Source organism: Diabrotica virgifera, chromosome 7, assembly GCF_917563875.1.
Source record: "Diabrotica virgifera virgifera chromosome 7, PGI_DIABVI_V3a".
Lineage (NCBI taxonomy): Eukaryota > Metazoa > Arthropoda > Insecta > Coleoptera > Chrysomelidae > Diabrotica > Diabrotica virgifera.
The window spans coordinates 199,856,815-199,878,074 of record NC_065449.1 but is presented as its reverse complement, the minus strand read 5'-3'; the positions used below and the strand labels follow the sequence as shown (position 1 = coordinate 199,878,074).

The 21,260-nt window shown below is 30.7% G+C and overlaps 2 protein-coding genes across 2 annotated transcripts in view; one reads left to right on the top strand and one right to left on the bottom strand.

Moving 5' to 3' along the window:
- Positions 1 to 6,217, bottom strand: part of LOC114327118 (COP9 signalosome complex subunit 3) — a 33,817-nt gene extending 27,600 nt beyond the window's left edge. Inside the window, exons 1-2 of the mRNA XM_028275621.2 lie at positions 6,045 to 6,217; positions 5,745 to 5,990 (exon numbers count right to left, since the gene is read on the bottom strand). Coding sequence (XP_028131422.1) covers positions 5,745 to 5,990; positions 6,045 to 6,099 — 301 coding nt within the window. The 5' untranslated portion in view covers positions 6,100 to 6,217. The remainder of the gene's footprint in view (positions 1 to 5,744; positions 5,991 to 6,044) is intronic.
- Positions 6,218 to 6,323: 106 nt separating this feature from the next.
- The window catches only part of LOC114327117 (active breakpoint cluster region-related protein), a 140,628-nt gene continuing 125,691 nt past the window's right edge, over positions 6,324 to 21,260 (top strand). The window contains exon 1 of the mRNA XM_028275620.2: positions 6,324 to 6,918. Within this exon, the coding sequence (XP_028131421.1) occupies positions 6,655 to 6,918 (264 nt within the window). The 5' untranslated portion in view covers positions 6,324 to 6,654. The remainder of the gene's footprint in view (positions 6,919 to 21,260) is intronic.

The following is a 21,260-nucleotide window of genomic DNA, read 5'->3' as shown; positions in this document are numbered from 1 at the left end:
AAGAGGGACACAAAGTAGGTGACTGTACCAGGCCACGCAGGGAACGAGGTTCATGCTTCAAATGTGGAAAGATGGATCACAGACTTAGAGACTGTCCAGAGCGAGTTCAGCCAGATAGTACAACGAATGTTGTGCAAGAAGCAGGAGTGCAACCCTATATGGTAAACATAGAATACTCTGTGAAGGTAGGAACTAATCTTTCTAATTATAACATTAGTGCATTAATAGACAGTGGTTCACCTATTAGTATTATCAAACTTAAATATGTTCCACACGATTTAATTGTACCTACAGGGGAAAACAATAAATTTACAGGGATTAATGGGACTCCTTTGGAAATAGTAGGTACATTTCAGAAAGATGTATGTATTAATAAAATTATGGTAAATTTAAAGTTTTATGTTGTACCAAATAATACAATGTCATATGCTGCTATAGTAGGTAGAGATTTTATTGCACAACCAGGTATACAAGTAACTTTTTCAAAGTCAGTTGAGATTCAGACTGAGAAAGAAGTTACTGATACATATGAATTTCCTTTTTCTGATGTTTTATTTATTGAAAATAAGGAAGATGATTGCCTTAATTTAGATCCAGCTTTAACATATGCTGAATCAAACATAATTAAAGATTCTTTTACTAAAAATTATCTACATGTGAAAAGACCAGATAAACCTAAAGTTAATTTTGATATGAATTTAATTTTAAATAAATCGGAACCTTTTGCGTTTCGTCCAAGACGTATGTCATTTGTAGAAAAACAAGCTTTAAATAAAATAATTACAGAGCTTTTAGAACAAAATATTATTCAGGAAAGTAGTTCACCTTATTGTTCACCAATTTTACTTGTAAAGAAAAAGTCTGGAGATTATCGTTTATGTGTTGATTTTCGAACTTTAAATAAAAACTTGGTAAGAGATCAGTTTCCCTTGCCATTGGTGGAAGATCAATTGGATCAATTAAAAGGCAAAAAATATTTCACAAGACTAGACTTAAAAAATGCTTTTTATCATGTTAATTTACATACCGACTCAAGAAAATATACTTCTTTTATTACTCCTAATGGGCAATATGAATTTTGCAGGATGCCATTTGGTTTGTCATCCAGTCCGTCTGTTTTTGCACGTTTTATTAATAAGGTATTTAGTGAATTGGTTAAACAGGAAAAAATTCTAATCTATTTTGATGATATACTTATTGCTACTGAATTATTTTCTGAAAATATTGAAATATTAGAGACTGTTTTGCAAATTCTAGTTGACAATTTATTAGAACTTAGACTTGACAAATGTCAATTCTTGCACAAGAAAATTGAATTTTTAGGATATCTTGTTACTGAAAAGGGTATTAGTCCAAACCCTAACAATGTTAGTGCCATAAAAAATTACCCAGTACCAACTGATGTTAAACAGGTACACCGGTTTGTGGGTATGGCAAGTTATTTTCGAAAGTTTATTAATAGTTTTTCAATTATAGCTAAACCTCTTTATGATCTACTGAGGAAAAATTCAAAATTTGAGATTAAACAAGAACATATTATAGCTATTGAAACAATTAAGGATAAATTGATATCTCAGCCTATTTTAGCTATATATAGTCCAAATGCAGAAACTGAACTGCATTGTGATGCTAGTTCACAGGGTTACGGTTCAATATTATTACAGAAACAAGCAGATGGGAAATTTCATCCTATATTCTTTTTCAGTAAAAGAACTACTGATTATGAAACAAAATATCACAGCTTTGAGTTAGAATGTCTTGCAATAATTTATTCTCTAAAAAGATTTCATGTGTATTTACAGGGAATTCCTTTCAAGATTTTAACTGATTGTGATAGTTTTAAATTAGCTATGTCCAAAAAAGATATAAACCCTAGAATCATGAGATGGTGTCTTACTCTACAGGATTATAACTACACCATTGAACACAGGCCAGGTGAGCGAATGAAGCATGTTGACGCTTTAAGTAGAATAAATAGTGTACTAATCTTAGAAGGAAATACATTAGAGCAGACTTTAGCTGTCAGACAGACCACAGATGAAAATATAGTCCGTATAAGAAAGCAATTAGAAGAAGCTGAGCACACATTTTTTGAATTAAGGAATGGACTAGTTTATAGAAAGATCAAAGGAAGAATTTTATTCTATGTGCCAAAAGATATGGAAAGTCATATTTTACACACATATCATAACAATATGGGTCATTTTAGTGTTGACAAGACTTATGAATTAATTACAAGAACGTATTGGTTTCCCCAAATTAAAACGAAGATTAAGGAGTATATAAAAAATTGTTTGAAATGTATTGAATACAACCCTAAATCAGGTAAACAGGAGGGCTATTTACATAATATACCTAAAGGGAATCTACCCTTTGAAGTCATTCACATAGATCACTATGGACCACTACCAGCAGTAGGAAAACAAAAGTATATATTTGAAATTATTGATGCATTTACCAAGTATGTCAAATTTTATGCTTGTACAAGTACATATGCAAGTGAAGTAATTAGACATTTAACTGATTATTTTTGTTATTATTCGGTTCCCAAACAGATAATCTCTGATCGAGGATCCTGTTTTACATCAAGAGAGTTTTCTGAATTTATTGATGAATATGAAATCAAGCATACACTTATTGCTACTGGTTGTCCCCGAGCAAATGGACAAATTGAGAGAATAAATCGTTTATTAACTCCCATGTTAGGTAAACTGTCAAATGAGAATCAGACAAATTGGAAAAAAACACTAAGTGAGGTAGAGTTCAGCATTAATAATAGTTTAAACAGATCTACACAAGAAACACCCGCTAAACTCCTATTTGGTAGGGACCAAAGAGGTAAAGTTAGGGATAATGTTAGAGAGACATTACAGTTGTTAGATGAAGAAGAAAGATGCTTAAAAGACATTAGGGCAAATGCAGAAGAAAGAATAGAGATTTCTCAGGAACAATCTAAGAAGATGTATGATAAAAGTCATAAACCGTCTCAGGTTTATCGACCTGGACAATATGTTATGATTGGGAATTATGACACCACACCAAATGTAAATAAAAAACTTATACCCAAGTATAAAGGACCTTATGTTGTGGATAAAGTTTTACCGAATGATCGATATGTAGTTAGGGATATTATAGGATTTCAAAATACTCAAATTCCTTATGATGGGGTAGTAGATAGTTCACGTATGAAGCCTTATGATGGAGGTAATTAATTATGCAAGTGCAATCTATAGTAGTATGTACTTATTTTCTTAGAGTCAATGTTTATGATTTTTATATTTTCTTAAGTTTCATTATGATTATGAAGGCAAAGTGTTTAGTTTTTATGTAACCTGTTTTAAGGTAATCTTTATGGTCATGAGTGAGATATTATGCCAGTATTATACATTATTGTTGAAACTCTTATGTTGCTGACACGTTTATGATGATATTAGGTTGACGTTATGATTTGTTGACTAATTTTATTGGTGTAAACACATTATGTTATGTTATACATTATGTTACTTATGTCAAATATTAAGATGTATCATTAGGTACATATTTTGAACAGAAGTTTCTATTGTAGGAACCTTCTATCTGATGTGATTAATTTGTATTATGTATTGGGTTATGTATTTATATTCTTATGTGATTTATGCAATAATTATGTTATTTATGCCACTTATGTTCTTATGTCATTTATGCCACTTATGTTTTTATGTTACTTATGTTATAATATTGTATTGTTTTAGCGAGAGTCGATCGAGGTCGATCAAAGGGTCAGGTATGGCCGAGTTGTAGTCAACTTTAAATTTTCGGCTAATGTTAGAGGCCTTTCATGGTTTCGGCATACCAGCCACAAGCCCTTTGACTGACTTGATGGACAGCTGACAGATGAAGTTAGGTTAGATGAGGAAGAGGTCAGATGATGAGATTATGAGGTTAGGGAAGAACACATTTACGATTATGAAAGTTAAATCAAGAAATATATTAAGTTATAGAGTGCCATCCGAGTTTTATTTTTGAAAGAAGCCCAACACATCCATTGTATTAACAAATAATTAACAAAATTCGAATATGTTGACAATCAACTTTTTACACAACACAAGGGATGAGGGGGCGGGGCGGGTCCACTTTGAGTGACAGAACAAAATTCTGCCTTATGATTGGCCAGACGGAAGAAACGCACTGTAAAAGATGAAAGTTGGTCATCTCTTCTGTTACGTTTCTCTTACGTTCCATCAGGCGCTTGCGTTCATTTATAAACACGAGTACACAAAATTCGGTGTTGATCTTTTCCAGTGCGTCTCCGTCTACGCTACGTCAAACTATAAATCCAACTTTATAGGTTGCCTAAAAGACCAAGCTCTGTTGCAAGATGACTTATGACAGATTACAAAATTGGTGCAATCAGAACAAACTTCACTTGAATATAAAAAAATGTTGTTTTTTAAGTTTTTCTCATAAAGTCAATAAAATCGAAACAAGTTATAGTATTAGCAATATACCATTGAATTATGTTTCTTCTATTCAGTATTTGGGTGTTATTTTCGATGAGAAGCTTACTTTCTGTGACCACATAAACACTATTTCAATAAAGGCATTTAAACTTCTTGGTTTTGTTACTAGGAATTGCAAGTATTTCTCCATTAATTCAACAAGGTTAGTGTATTGTTGTTTAGTTAGATCTATTTTAGAATACTGCTCAGTTGTTTGGTCACCCTATTTTCAGAATAATATTGATACATTGGAAAGAGTCCAGTATAAATTTTTGAGATATTGTGCTTACCATGTTCATACTACCATTAGAAATCATGATTATTCCTCTATTGAACAACAATTATCTTTACCCCCACTTAAGAACCGTTGTGATATATCAGGTGCTATATTCATACATAAGATCATACATGGATTTATTGATTGTCCAAATCTGTTAAATCACATTAATTTTAATGTTCCAAACCAAGCTCTACGTTACCACAATGTTTTCAACATTCCTTTCCACAGAACAACATATGGCATTCACAACCCATTGAATAGATACATGGGGCTATTAAATGAATTTGATTATGATATTTTCAATTTAACTTTAACTCGGTTCAAAAGATCTCTTGCTTTGTGATATGCTTTGTGATATATATGTATGGTATAGTTGAAATGTTATTATATTTTGTAGTTTTTAGTATGTAGCGAGCTTTTTAAATGTAACTTTTTGTTATTGATTTTATACTATATGTAATTTATGTTTTGAAACCTAACTGGTGTTGTATTGTAATTTAACTGTTAATGGGGTTATCCCGTGTTTTAAATAAATAAATAAAGATCATAATAAGGCCAATAGTGACATATGATTCTGAACCATTGGCCACACCAAAAAAACACCAAGAGTTGTTAGTAGTTTGGGTGCAGAAAATACTAAGTACCCAAAATCTTTGGTGGGAGAAACTTAAATGGACAAAGGATAAAAAGAACGCATAACAGGCTCTCTGAGCTCTATCAAGAGCTTAACATATTAGCGGTAATTAAGACTTGTGCACATGCTTGGGCCATGTGCAGAGTGATTCCATCTAGAATTCCCAAAATGGTACTATCGGGTGCATTGGCAGGCAGGGTCAAGATGGAACAACGAAGTTAAAAAAGATATGAGAAGATGTAACGTAACAGACTAGGAAAGAAAAACAAGGGACACAAAGAAGACACATGGGTCTACTAAGCTCCTAATGCTTACATATTATTAGAGGTAATATTAGAATTTGTATACTTACATGTATCAGGGGCAAACCTAATTTGTTCTCCATTACAATTTAATATAAAATCATGAGCTTGAGAAAATCTATTATCAGTGGTATTGTTTGGTGGAGGAACACTAAATTTAGCACATAGTACAGCTAAGATTCCCAAAGAATGATGTTGTATGTCCAAAGTTTCCAATACATTATCCAGATGTTGACTGTGCTTTATAAGTACTTCACTAGATTTATTTAAAAATTCACAAAGCTCCCTAAAGTTACCTGAAATCATAACCTTCAATATAGGAAATAAACATAAATTTTTGAAATATTAACCGTGGGTTGATGAAGTCCTAACAGTATTCACAAACTGTTCCAATGCAGATGCCATTTCATTGGAACTACCTATGAATTGGGATAAATTTTAAACTATTTAATTAAAAATAAACACCACAAACACTATCCTCATTTGACTTTTGCGAACCGCTTGTTCGTTTGTTGAAGTACATCCGCATTCCGGATGTATCGTATCAACTTGACATGTCAAACGTCAATAACGCAGCTTAGTCTATCTTTGTTTTTTGCATGGAAAGTAAAAGGAAAACACTAGTGCTCTTCAAAGAACGCACCCAAATGGTGTTATTTGGAGTATGAAAGTGACAGTAAAAATATTTCATTTCACTTACTTTAATTACTCCTGTATCTTGTGTCTCACTCTTTGCCATTAGAACAGACTCTAATTTTATAAAAATAAGAAATGTCAGTGTCAATATTGAACTATCTGTCAAAACGTTTGGATTTGGTGTTTGCTACTGTCATAATTTTGCTATTTATTTGTGAGTGAAAGTGTTTTTGTTAAAAATGCTTTTTGTTTGCTTCTTTAATACGTAAGAAGACAGGAAAACTAAATATTTTTGTAAGAAATAATGTGAAATAAGTTAAAGCAATGAGTGTGTTCGGTGATTTTCAACAAGTTTGGCTGCAAAGGTTTCCCGACAGTCCTCTGCCAGGTGCCTGGGAGGAAGATGTCAGGGCGAATTTAGCAAAACATAAACAAAAGGTGTTAATTTTAAAGGAAGAGTTAGAAAAGGAGGAATTCTACGTTGAATACCTAGAAAGATTGTTAAGCGATGTCGAGGAACACAAGAAAAAAATATCCAAAGAAAAAAGTGATGAATCTGATGATGTCATTGGAGATACTATATCTAAAGTAAATATAAAATTTTCGTGTTTCAGCTCACTTGCGAATGTTTATTCATTTATTCTAGTTGCTTAATTACCATTTCCTTTTTCAAGTTCTTGTTATGTGGTAATTTCTTTTTAAAGGTGTGGTCAATATTTATTTTTTGTGTCATGAGTATTGTAAATATTTATTAGTGATAATAATCTTCATTAATAAAATCTGGTCTTGAGATAACAGTAGGGATTTACTATACCCTCAAATTTATTACATTGATAAAACATTTAAGTATGCTAAAAGGATGCCTTAATTAGTTTGAATTAATTTTACATTATATTGCTCCCAATACCTTGTACTACAAACTATATCACATTTGTGGTGACCCCATTATATTAAAATAAAGGAAGTGGTTACTGACCTTTAATTCTATCTTTATTAGACACTAAATTTTATGTCTGTATGATGATAATTTGTGTAATGATTCATTTTAAGTTTAAGCAATCCAGATTTCATGAAGTGTGAACATAAAAACTTGATGGCACAACAAAGTAAATACCACAGCTGATCTATACAAATCGACTGGTTTTATTATTTGAAGTTGTGTAACGTAGACTATTGCACTTTAAGTAATATTTTTATCATAGGCTATTGATTATATTCAAAATAAGATAGCTAAAAGGAACTACAACGTTAACGGGGTTTTATTATTTCATATCATCAATGGACATCTATATATGGAAAAACCGCGGAGTGCTACCATTTACAGGGGTGCGTTTTTGAGAAATGAGTGAATTAGTCCCTGGGCACAGGTTACATTAGGGTGAGTTCTATGCACTTTTGGTGCAAACACGTCTACATAAAAATTGTTCCTGGTTAAATTTCCTATCTAAATATCTCTTTTTAAAGTCAAAGATACTTTTTTTTACAAAAATATATTCAAAAGAAAAAGCACAAAGAAACCCAAAAGAAAGAAATTTTGTTTTTTGTCCCATAACTTCTGTCCACGGGGATATAGGTATAGACATTGCTTCACAGAAAAAAAACTTACATCTTTCCTCTTTAAAATGATGTTTGGTAGAGGTCATTAGGACTTACAGTTTTAGAAATATGATTTTTCAAAGTTTGCCACTCACAGTAATTTTGGGTAATTTTTTCTACGTAACTTTAGGTATATGCAATGGTACATGTAATAGGAAGAGAAATCAATTGCCTTTAAAATGGTCCACTGCATAACGTTGTGCGACATTTTTAAGAGGTTATGGTTTTTTAAGATTTTATACTTTTAACGAGTTTTTATATTTATTACGATTATTTTTTAAATTTCTCATTATAACTTTTTTTCTTCTACATTTATGTATATATTATATTTTATAATAAAAAAGAAATCTTATTTTGTTTACTTTAAAATGGTGTATTATAAAAAATTGTAGGATTATTTTTGAATAAGATATGCTTTTTCAAAATGTAATAAGTACCTGCAACGATTTTTGATTTTAGGATTATTTTTAAAATTTCTCATTATAACTTTTTTTCTTGTACATGAATATACTATATATTGCTCAATAAAGAGAGCTTACTTTCTGTTCTTTAAAATGGTGTCTCATCTATATTTAAATAAGGGAAACCGAGTGATTCTTTGATATTTTTTTACCTGTATTATTTAAAATTATTTCTTTTACAAAAATTACATAAACATTAGTCTTAGAAAACATCACTTTAGTTAAAATTATTTAAACATTGACATTTTAAAAATTTTCAAAATCATAGTCCAACCCTTCGTTAGCATTAGCATCAATATCTTCCTCTGACACCTCAGTTACCTTAGAGTTCTCACAATGAATACCCATGCATCCTTTGCAGAATATTGAACAACTAATTCCTATCTTCCTACAACCGCAGTTTTTTGTACATCCTTTGGTACATTTACATGCTATTTTTTCAAGCAAAGCTTGTGGTGCAGGAGCTTTGACAGTAAATATTGGAATTACCTAATCTATATTTTGAAGTTTGCCAGCCCCAGTCAAGTGGATCCAAAGTATTAAATATAAAAAATAAAATTCAATCATAACACACAATCACATAAAAAAGTTATAATAAGAAATTTAAAAAATAATCCTCAAATCGAAAATCGTTTCAAGTACTTACTACATTTTGAAAAAGCATATATCTTATAAAGCGGATTTTATTCAAAAATGATCCTAGAATTTTTTATAATTCACCGTTTTAAAGTAAACAAAATAAGCTTTCTTTTTTATTATATAATGTATACCTAAATGTAGAAGAAAAAAGGTTATAATGAGAAATTAAAAAATAATCGTAAGAAATATGAAAAATCGTTAAAAGTATAAAATCTTGAAAAACCATAACCTCTTAAAAAAGTCGCACAACGTTATGCAGTAGACCATTTTAAAGGTAATTCATTTCTCTTCCTATTACATGTACCATTTCATATACCTAAAGTTACGTAGAAAAAAGTTACAGAACAATATGTGCGAAATAACAAGGAAAATTGTCCAAAATTACTGTGAGTGGCAAACTTTGAAAAATCATATTTCGAAAACTGTAAATCCTAATGACCTCTACCAAGCAGCATTTTGAAGAGAAACGATGTAAGTTTTTTTCTGTGAAGCAATATCTATACCTATATCCCCGTGGACAGAAGTTCAGGGACAAAAAACAAAATTTCTTTCTTTTGGGTTTCTTCGTGCTTTTTCTTTTGAATATATTTTTGTAAAAAAAAGTATCTTTGACTTAAGAAAGTGATATTTAGATAGGAAATTTAACCAGGAACAATTTTTATGTAGACGTGTTTGTACCAAAAGTGCACAGAACTCACCCTAATGTAACCTGTGCCTACATACAAACACAGCATAGGTATCAGTGATAACCCATATTGCGCCTGTGGTGGAATGGGAGATCTACAGCACCTCATATTGGAGTGTGGACTGTACACACAAAATATTAAAGTAATGTATGAAAAGTTAATTGATCTAAATTGTCCTTTACCTGTCAATTTAAACGAAATTCTTTTTCCAAAAAATAAGCAGACGTTACAATGTCTTTACGAATATGTAACGTCCTGTAAATTTAAATTTTAAATAGGCTTAGATAATAAAATTATAAAATTGTAAAAATATCACACAAAATTGAAAAATGTATCCATTAAGATAGTATAACACTCTCTAAATTTAGATAATAAGTAGGCTTAGATATTAACTTAAAATTGTTATTGTAATACCATACAAAAAAATACAAATAGTCTGGCTAATTGGCTCTGTCAAAGCCATTAATAAAAAAAAAAAAAAAAAAAAAAAAAAAAAAACCTGTGCCCAGGGACTAATTCACCCATTTCTCAAAAACGCACCCCTGTAAATGGTAGCACTCCGCGGTTTTTTCATATATAGAGATCCATTGACCATATGAAATAATAAAACCCCGTTAACGTTGTAGTTCCTTTCTACAGGACATAATCAATAGCCTATCAGTAGCAGATGTAAAACCTTCCATTAAAATAAAAAAAAATAATAAAAATATGCTTTAATGAAACAATTTGATAGGTGAACTATTTGTTAGTTGTTGTTGAAGATTGGAGATAAAAATAGGAATAGCTATCCATATTGATATAAATTGGGAAATTTTTGTTCCTGAAGACATTGCTTACCTTTATTTGATTAATATAAAAGTACCTATGTATTTATAAAGTTCATTTATGTTTTTTATTCCCAATATATTCAGTCAGTATGTTATATAATTAGCGCAAGAATATACTGAAGACTTTCATCTCTTCAGCCATCTTAATATTTTCACACTGCTCCTCGATAGATATATTTAAGGATCTTTAAAGTAAATACTCGTATTCTACCAATGGTTAGAGCTTTAGAGAAAATTATTTTTCTAGTGGTTTTAAATAAAAAATGTATTTCTACAATTAAAAAATTACAAGGTATTCTATTTTAAGGTTCTCCCCTACATTACTTTCAATTTTTAGCATTCTGTCTCTATAATTTTTAATGTGATTGGGTAATATTATCATCATTTTAAAAACATCAATTAGTCATTTTTTTCGCTGTCTAGTGACATTCGCTGTTTTATTAATTATTTTGCTATTACCTATTTCATTTTCAAGAATTTCTGTATATCTTAACCAATCTACTTGTTGCCCCTTTATAAAGCTTGTTTTGTTTACATAGATATTGTTATTAAACTTTCTATTTATTGATTTGTTCTTCTTCTCCACCCAAATTCTGTACATATTCCTCCATAAATTGCTGTAACCATTTCTGCAGATATTTCCAGCTGATCTACTTTGCCTTGAATCTTTCTGCTCATACCATCAAATTAAACTAAGAATTCATCATCATCATTTGGCTCTACAACTCTTTCCCTCCATTGTTGTTGGTCCTGAGCAGTTATTTCCCATTGCTGTACTCCCATTTTGCTGTACTCCCATCTTTCCATCTCTTTTTTGGGCAACCAAATGACCTTTTGCCATCGAGCCTTTCCCATAATGTGGAGTTTAGAATTCAGAAACATTCTGAAACTAAGAATTAGTGATGGATTTCAACTCTTACCTGTGGAAAGTTCATTTTATCTAGTAACTAGCTGACCCGGCAGACTTCGTACTGCCTCAATAGATAAAAACAAACTTTTGTATACAATAAACTTAAAATAAACAAAAGGAATTCGTAATTAATTAACCAAAAATGCTCGATGTGAATGAGGTTTTATTATTATTTTTAATTGATTACACATGATGTTTGAAGTAATGAAGTTTAGTTAGAAGTAACTAAATAAAGTTTGTAGTGCAACAGTTACAATCTTAAATTTGTTTATCTTATAATGAATACAAGAATAAAAAGCCACTAAACGCCTTAAAAATGAGTGGTGCATACAATATTCCAGCTACAAAAGATCTGATATGAATATTACGTGGCGCGAAAATGTATTTTCATTTTGATGCAAAACAAAATTCTAGTTTTATTTTAAAAGATTTTTCCAGAATATTTGCTAAATTTGAAGTAAACTCGCCACAAAAGATTAACTTTGATACAGTTTGAAACTCTTTTGTGGCGTGTTTACTTCAAATTTAGCAAATATTATGGAAAAATCTTTTAAAATAAAACTAGAATTTTGTTTTACATCAAAATGAAAATACATTTTCGCGCCACGTAATATTCATATCAGATCTTTTGTAGCTGGAATATTGTATGCGCCACTCATTTTTAAGGCGTTTAGCGGGTTTTTATTCTTGTATCAGGAGTTTTTCAAAGTTATTTATAAATTAAATGTATGAAGCTGAATGCAATGTTCCTCTATTACTCGTTAAGCTTTATAAATGGTCACCTTTGTTGCATTATCTCCCAAATGATCTAGTGTCCATCGAATGTACACTAGATTTTTTTCTATTCGAAATAGATTAAAAAAATATATTGAGATGACCGGTAAATGAAGTCAGATTGCCCGTTGCCAGATCAAATTTAGCGTTGTAATCAATACAACTACATAAACCATTTCGGGAATAATCGTTAATTGGATTATACTTTTGTAGCTTAATAACTTCTAAAAGGCTTAACCGATTTTGACCAGTAAACATGAGTTTAAAACGTATTTACCAGTAGTATCTGATGGATCTAAGGTCAAGTATGATAACTGAAGCTATTATAGGAATTATTGAGCTTGAGAAACCGTTTTTCCTGTAAGAAATAGATTTGATCATACTTATGAAGCCTATAACTTAAAAATTCGAATTTTCCCGGATATGACGTATACACCCTTAGATTCGTCTAGGTCTAGAGTCCTTCTACAAACGCTCAATTCGTAGGTTGAAATTTTGAGTAATTGTCGAAAAACCAAAATTTTCAAAGTATAGTTTTTCAGTTTTTCGGCTATACTGAGCCGTGTGTATGTCTGATCCTGACAGCTTAGACACCATTTGAAAGCTTAACTCAACACTATTGATTTGGTGTATTTGCGGTTCTCCTGTCTCTTCTTGATCGGAAGATATAAACCCCCAAAAAATATGCCGTTTTGTACCTACCAAGTCCTCTAGCTGGCTTATGGATGGTCAAAAGTCACAAACTACACCGGTTCTGAATCGGCCCTGACCCCCTCTTCAAACACAGAAAAAAACATTCAAATCGGTTTAACTTTCAAACACACATACATACATACATACATACATATCCACAAACATTTTCCCTTTTTTAAATAAAAATTGAGTCATACTTCTGAGCTCTGTAACTTTTGAATGGTATAACCGATTTTCAAAATTAGACATGCGTTAGAAAGGTAATGATCAGTACTACTAGAAGCCACAAAGGTCAGACTTAAATTTTTGACGTTTTTGGGAGTTTTGGGGACGAGAATGAAAAACAGACCCTAAATAGAAAGGGCCGTAAAATCCAGACCCTTGGACCAAAATGGATGGTTGACATATGAATGGGTGAGTCTTTTCCTGAATTTTAAGATGGGAGTTGACCCATCTTTCAAATCAGTCAGATTTAGAAAATCGAAAATTTCGTGTATATATAGTGTCACGTGTAGGGGGGTGTTGGTGTGCGCCACTGCCGAGAACTACCGTTCTCTGGTAATAACAGCTTTATTTTATCTACATTCAAAACCACCCTGTATTTATAATTGGGTTCGGGGTTGTCCAGCTATATAGGTGTTGATTAATCAAAATAAAATTAAATATCATTAAATAAATAAAGCTGTAGGGATATACATGTCCTTTTCACCCATTTTCCCCCTTACAATATATGCCACTGTCGTAGTAATCATTTCAGCATGTTTTTTTATTATTCGTTACTTTTTACGTAAATATCATCGTTTTGTCTCAAAGCGATAGATTAGTCACTTACTGTCACTTGCTGTTGCGTTTAGTAAATTTCAATTTCTGACTTATCATCGACTTATTTCGTATGCTTTAAATGATGACGAACAGGTAAAGATTCAGGGACTCAACTGTAGGTACATCATTTTCAACATTTTCTATGGTATGGTTTTGTACTGTTATAGTTGTCTGCTCCTGGCTTATTATTTTTGTTTTACTGTAGTTAATTTTTAAGCCTACGAGGTACTAAACTTCATTTAATTTTTATAATATTTTATTTAGTTCTTACATATTATCTGCTACTAAAACTATGTCATTTCCAAATCTTAAATGGTTTAACTACGATCTGTCGATGTTTATACTCTATTTATTTAGCATAATGGTGAATAGTTTGGGAGAAATGAAGTCTCCTTGTCAAGCATAATAATATACTGAAGATTTTCTATTTTGCCAGGACTCGGTCCACTCTCCTAAAAAACATTCTATCACTAACTGGTTTATAGATGCATATAATATAATAGAACCTTTTTGGAGGTCTTAAAGGAAAAAGAATATTTTTGAGATGTGAAATTTCTATGTAATTTAATAGGTACAAGTTACTCACTGCATCCCTTGGTAAACTACAAACTATAGCAAAACGCTATGGTAGACATCATACTATAGTAACACCAATGAATTTTGAGATCTTTTATCCCATTTGAGGAAGCATTCCTTCTTTCGCAGGAAGTTGTAGTACGGGTAATATAAGCTATCGTTTTGTGTAAATTTATACAGTGGTGACCAATGAAGATCATTCTTGAGATGTTTTATTCCATATACCTACCTATGAAATTTTTAAGAATAAAAATACAGAAATGGTCATTTTTAATTTGTACTGATTTATAAACCTGTACTTAGTTAGGTAACTGTTATGTGACACTATATCAGTGTCATATTTAAATTCAGTTTAGCATAGATACTAAATTCATATAAATAAGTTCATTATTCAAAAGTTGAATGTGTAGAGTTCATTGTATCAAATATTTTGTGCCTTGACATTGTTACTTATATTCCTTGTTTTTTTTTTCATTTCCTATGTTGATAATGTCAGAATAATTTGTATGTCAGTTAACTCACTGCTTTCTTTAGAGTAGTTTTATACAGGGTGTTTCATTAAGAATTGTCCATATAATAACTGGAGAAACCTTAGAACAAAATACGAAGATTTAACCTAAAACACTTAAATAAAATATTCCTCCTTACCGAGATACAGAGTGTTTTATTACAAATATTCTAAAATGATTTTAGCCCATTGTTAAGCACCTTTTAATATATTTTTGTTCAAACTTGACACACAGTTTACACATGTTAAGATACATAAACTAGTCTTAAAGGCAGGGCACAAAATATCCATGATATTTATTTAAATATCAAAATATCGGATATATATGATATATATCCGATATATATCCAAAATGTGATATTTATATGATATTTATGATATTTTGGAAAACATTTCAATAGAGAAACTAAATTGACCAAAATAAGACTCTAAATGTAGAATGTAACACTATAAAATAAAAGATATATTTTTACTTTAAATAAAAAATACAAAAATATAAACGTACGTATGGTAGTATGTTACATAAACAGAAAGCAAAATGATACGAGTGTCCCAAGTAACAACTAAATAACTAAAAATATTGAGAACATTAACTTAAACATACCTATAGGTATTTCTATTTTTCCAAAATAACTTCAAATTCTGAACATTTAAAAAACAAAATGAAAATTTAGAAAATTAATTAAGATGATGGTTCAACATCGTAAGTGTCTGAATAAAATCCAGTAAAGCACCCAAGACTTAATTCTGCGTCTTCATTTTCCCTTCTTTCAGTTTCTTGTTCAGGCCAAATCCATTCCAAATTGTCATGTTTTTGGTATGAAGAATTATTTAAATATTTAAACATGAATATGTACAAGTTTAGCAGCCTTTTAGATTCCTAAATTATTTCGTAATTTGGAATGCACAAGTTCAAAGCTTGAAAAGCACCTTTCAATGCCTGCTGTTGAGGCTACTGCTGTAAGTAATTGGTTAATTCATTCGAGAAATATGTTTTTATCAGGCCAAGCAGATTCAGCGATTGGAATAGACTTCCACCGTAATAATGGAGATGGTTTTTTGAAATTTGGACCATACATGAAAGACGGAAAAGGTTTTGACTTCGAAGTTAGGGTCATTACAAACGGAACAAAATCTGTATTGATTGAATTTAAATATTCATAAGCCTGTTCTTTTTGTTCGGCAGCAAGTCTTTCTTCCAAAAAGCGATGGTCGAGTAAGTTTGCCAAAAAATGAGGCAAACCTAGAGCCATATTCCTCCTTTTGTAATAAAAGTTATTAATTTCTAGTGGTTGATCACTCAGATATTTTCCAGTTGAATCCAAATTTCTACGGCGACAGCAATTGTTGAGTCTCGTCGCATTCTATCAACTGCCACTGAAACAGGATGCAATCTTTCTAGAAAGTCCTTAGCATTTGCCAAAATGCCATTATTATTTATTACGTTGCAAATATCAACGTCGATTTGATTCTTATTGTCTTGGCATACTTGTACGAATATTACCCTGTTTTCTAGGTAACATCTAATGCAATCACTCATAGTATTCCATCTTACTTCTTGAGGTAGAATAAGTTTTGTACCACTTTTTCCTTAATATAATGCTGATGGCAAATGTTTATTGCGAAAATATTTAACAACCTGTATTATATGATCCGTAACTCCAGGAATTTTCATATGTGCAGCTAGCAAATTTAGAAGATGTGCCGAACATCCATATTCCATAATATCAGTCCTTTCAGTAAGAAGTTGCTTTCGCATTTTTAACCTTCTTATGTTAAAAATAGTACGAAATAAATTACTGATATACAGTGAGCACATAAAGGTTGGAATAAATTCATTTTCTCGAGAACGGACGATTTTGGAAAAAAATACTGAAACAGGTCAATTTTTATTTTTAAATTACGACTTTTTGACATATATTATATTATACTAGTGACGTTATCCATCTGGGCGTGATGACGTCATCGTTGATTTTTTTAAATGAAAATAGGGATCGTGTGATAGCTCATTTGAAAGGTAATTCAATTCTCTATTCAGTAATATAAACATTAACATAATTTTTTATACAGGGCGCCTAAAAAAAAATTTTGAATTAAATTTATTGACATAAAAAGAAGAATGTGTGTAATTTATTTAATTCAAAATTCATTTTACTGTTATCAGAAAACAGGAAAAAATGTTTAATTGGCAGATAAATATTGTTTTTTGCTTAAATTAAATATTAAAGCAGCCACCCACCAGCCTCGTGACAGTTTAAACATTTAATTTAAGCGAAAAGCCATGATTATTTTTCAAATAAACAGTTTTCTGTTTTCTGAGAGCAGTAAAATGTATTTTGAGTTAAATAAATTGCATACATTCTTCTTTTTATGTCAATAAATTTAATCCAAAAAAATTTTATTTGGACACCCTGTATAAATAATTATGTTAATGTTTATATTACTGAATAGAGAATTGAATTACCTTTCAAATGAGCGATCACACGATCCCTATGCTCATTTAAAAAAATCATCGATGACGTCATCACGCGCAGATGGGTGACGTCACTAGTATGATATATATGCCAAAAAGTCGTAATTTAAAAATAAAAATTGACCTGTTTTGGGATTTTTTTCCAAAATCGTCCATTCTCGAGAAAATGAATTTATTCCAACCTTTACGTGCTCACTGTATATCACGATATATATAATATAAATATCATGATATATATCACGATATATATCATGATATACATATCAGTGGATATATATCCTCGCGCCCTGCTTAAAAGATAGTTTTCTGCTGTTACCAGAGGCGTGCTGTAGGGATATATACTTCATTTTCGCCCCTTTTCCCCCCTCACAATCTACGCCACTGTCGTAATAATCATTTCAGCATGTTTTTTGATTCCCTGTTACTTTTTACATAAATATCATCCTTTTGTCTCATTGCGATAAAGTAAGTAGTTTTCAAGTTATTTGCGTTTAAAGATAATGGATTCCATAAGACTATGTATTTAAACTACATTCGTTAAGATTATGTGTTTAAAATACATAATGTTATTGAATGCATTACATTAAAATGCAAATAACTTGGAAACTACTTACTCTATCGCATTGAGACAAAAGGATGATATTTACGTAAAAAGTAACGAAGATTAAAAAAACATGCTGAAATTATTATTATGACAGTGGCATATATTGTAAGGGGGGAAATGGGCGAAAAGGACATGTATATCCCTACAGCACACCTCTGGTAACAGCGGAAAAATATCTTTTAACACTATTTAAAGTATCCCAATATGTGTAAACTTTGTGTCAAGTTTGAACAAACAATATTAAAAGGTGTTTTAACAATGGTCTAAAATCATTTTAGAACATTTGTAATAAAACGTCTGGTAAGGAAGACATATCTCGTCTTCCTGGTAAGTTGTAAGTTGTGGTAAGTTGTATCTCGGTAAGGAAGAATATTTTATTTAACTGTGTTGGGTTCAATCTTCGTATTTTGTGATATTACTAAGAGTAATATCATCAGGTCAAACAAAATGAGACTGCTTGTTCTGGTATATCAGTAAGTTTATAGTGTAATAGCTGTCAATATAATATACATTTAGTGGTAATTGCCTTGGAATAATAGGAATTTTTTATATAGACAGTAGTTGTATATTTTAGATAGATATAAAAGAACATTTGAGAAATTTCATTAGGCATGTGTATTTGAATTTAAATAAAACTGTTAATGGTGGATGATATTTTATTGCAAGATAAAAGGTTTAAAATTGCTTTCAATTTCTTATAAACAAACAAATTTCTTTTATCTATTTATTAAAGCAGAATCATTTTCAATCAACTAAATATTTAGCTAAGGAATTAGGAAAATTTTAGTCCAAACTAAAATCTGTGGCAGCTTTCTGTTTTTCTGTCTCTTTCCATATTTCTGGCTGATGTGTGGTTCAAAACAATAAATCCCTATCACACTTTTTGTCCCTTCTTTCTTTCTTCTCAGGTGATTTTTTGCAGGTCTCTAATCTTTTTCATAAAAAAATATATACTATTTACTATACTTTACAGTTCCTATTTTTAAGAGCAATAATAACTTAACCATTGTAGAAGTGTATGTATTCAATCATCATTTTCAAAACTCTTTGATGATTTATCATCATCGTCTGAATCCAATTTGTAGTCATTCTTTTCATTTTCATTAGTCCATCTCATCAAGGGCAACTTCTGTTTCTGTTAACTTGTATTTATGGTCCTTATTCCAAAATTATTTTTTCTATGAACCATCAACTTCTTTTGATATATGACCTGCCCAGTTGTATTTTAATGTTGCTATTCTTTCAATAATATCTGCTATTTCTGCAGATATTGCATATATATAGGTACTTGTATGGATACTTACATATTATAGTAAGTATCATTAGTTACATTAACCATTAACCCCTAACATTATTAATTTCCCCGTTGTTCTTGCTATGACTTATAGTTTATTTACTATTGTTCTTGTGAGTGTTAGGGTTTCTGCATAATAGTCCATCAGTGGCAGAATGCATTGATTAAATACTTTTCTTTTCAGACACATTGGAATCTTTAAAATTGATGATTTATAATTTAGCTAGTGACCAAATCAAATGGATGTACCCACAGAAACTTATTACTGATACATAGTTGATCAGTAGAGCTTTTCATTCACAGTCATTTGTTTCGAATTTCTGACATATGTCGTATAATCCGTGTATATTAATATTATACACAGATTATACAACATATGACAGCAGCTCGAAACAAATGACAATCGATGAAAAGCCCTATATTTACATATCTGATATGTCATCAACTAGTATAATAAAAGCTATGGAAAAGTTTATAAGAGTGGATAGTATTCAAACAAATTTTTCCAATAGTGACCAAATCAAAAGACTGTACAGAAACTAGTTTTACTGATACATAGTTGATCAATATTTACAAATCTGATATCTCATCAACTAGCATAATAAAAGCTATGGAAAAGTTTAAAATGGTGGATAATAGTTGATATTTTTAAACAAGTTTTATAAATTGAGCTTTGAGCAAGTTTTATAAAACTAATTTTGTATTATGGATGAGAGCGGCGCAGGATAGATGGGGTTGGAAACGAGGGGAGGAGGCCTATCTTCAGCAGTGGACTTTTGAGGCTGGGTGATGATGATGATGATGATTAGTTTGATCACCGATACAAATGAATATGGATTCTTTTCAGTCATATTTAATAACTGAATGCTATGCTGAAACAACGTTGTAATTGCCAATAGTTTGATAATTTCTTTATTCGAAAAAAGTGGGGAATATTACGAGACTTTGCTTAATGCATCCTACCGTCTATCATATTATGATCATAAAGATTCCTTTTTTCAAAGTGATCAATAATAATGTGTTTTTGCCAGTAATATTTATGATTGCTTTGATAATAGTCTTGATTTTACTTTAACTGGTGATCTGAACTGTTTCAGTGATCAATCACTGCTTTCTACAGATTTAAGCTAAGCATAAAATAAGTGTGAAAAGATAAAGGTATTGGTATTGTCTTTGATGAAAATTTAAACTTTATAGAGCATATAATTACAGTAGATTCAGGATAGGAAGTTCAGATAGGATTCAGAAGCTCAGATTTCTTGAAAAAAAGATCATTTGTGGAATTTGCGGAAACTTTAGCAACACAAGCATTTTTTGCAAACAGAACTAGTAATTTTTAATTTGTACTGATTTATAAACCTACAGTTAGTGTCACATTTAAATTTAGTTTTGCATAGATACTAAATTCGTATAAATAAATTCATTATTCAAAAGTTGGGTTTGCACAGTTCATTGTATCAAATACTTAATACGATGAACGCCTTGACATTGTTACTTATTTTCCTTGTTTTCATTTCCAGGTTGATTTATGTTCAGAATAATTTATATGTCAAGTTATTTGCTGCTTTCTGTAATTTAGTTTCTATAATTAGCTCCTAATAGTATTATTATCATGTCAAACAAAAAATAGACTGCTGTATCTGGTTTATCAGTAATTTTATAGTGTAATTCTTCTTCTTTAATAGTATTATTATCATGTCAAACAAAAAATAGACTGCTGTATCTGGTTTATCAGTAATTTTATAGTGTACTTCTTCTTCTTTAAGTGATGTCTCTCAATCAGAGGCTGGATATCATCATCACTATCTTTACTCTATCTACCGCTGCTCTGAAGAGTTCTGTTGAACTTCATTTAAACCAGTCCCTTAAAATTTTTAACGATGACACTCTCCTTCTTCACATACTCCTTCCTTCTCTTATATTTCCCTGCATTATCAGTCTTAGTATTTGTATTGCTTTTCCCTCATTGTGTATCTCAGATATCGTAACTTTCTTATTTTTATTATGTTTATTATGTCATATTCTTTGCCTTTTTCTCACAATACTTCATTTTTGTTTTCTTTTGTG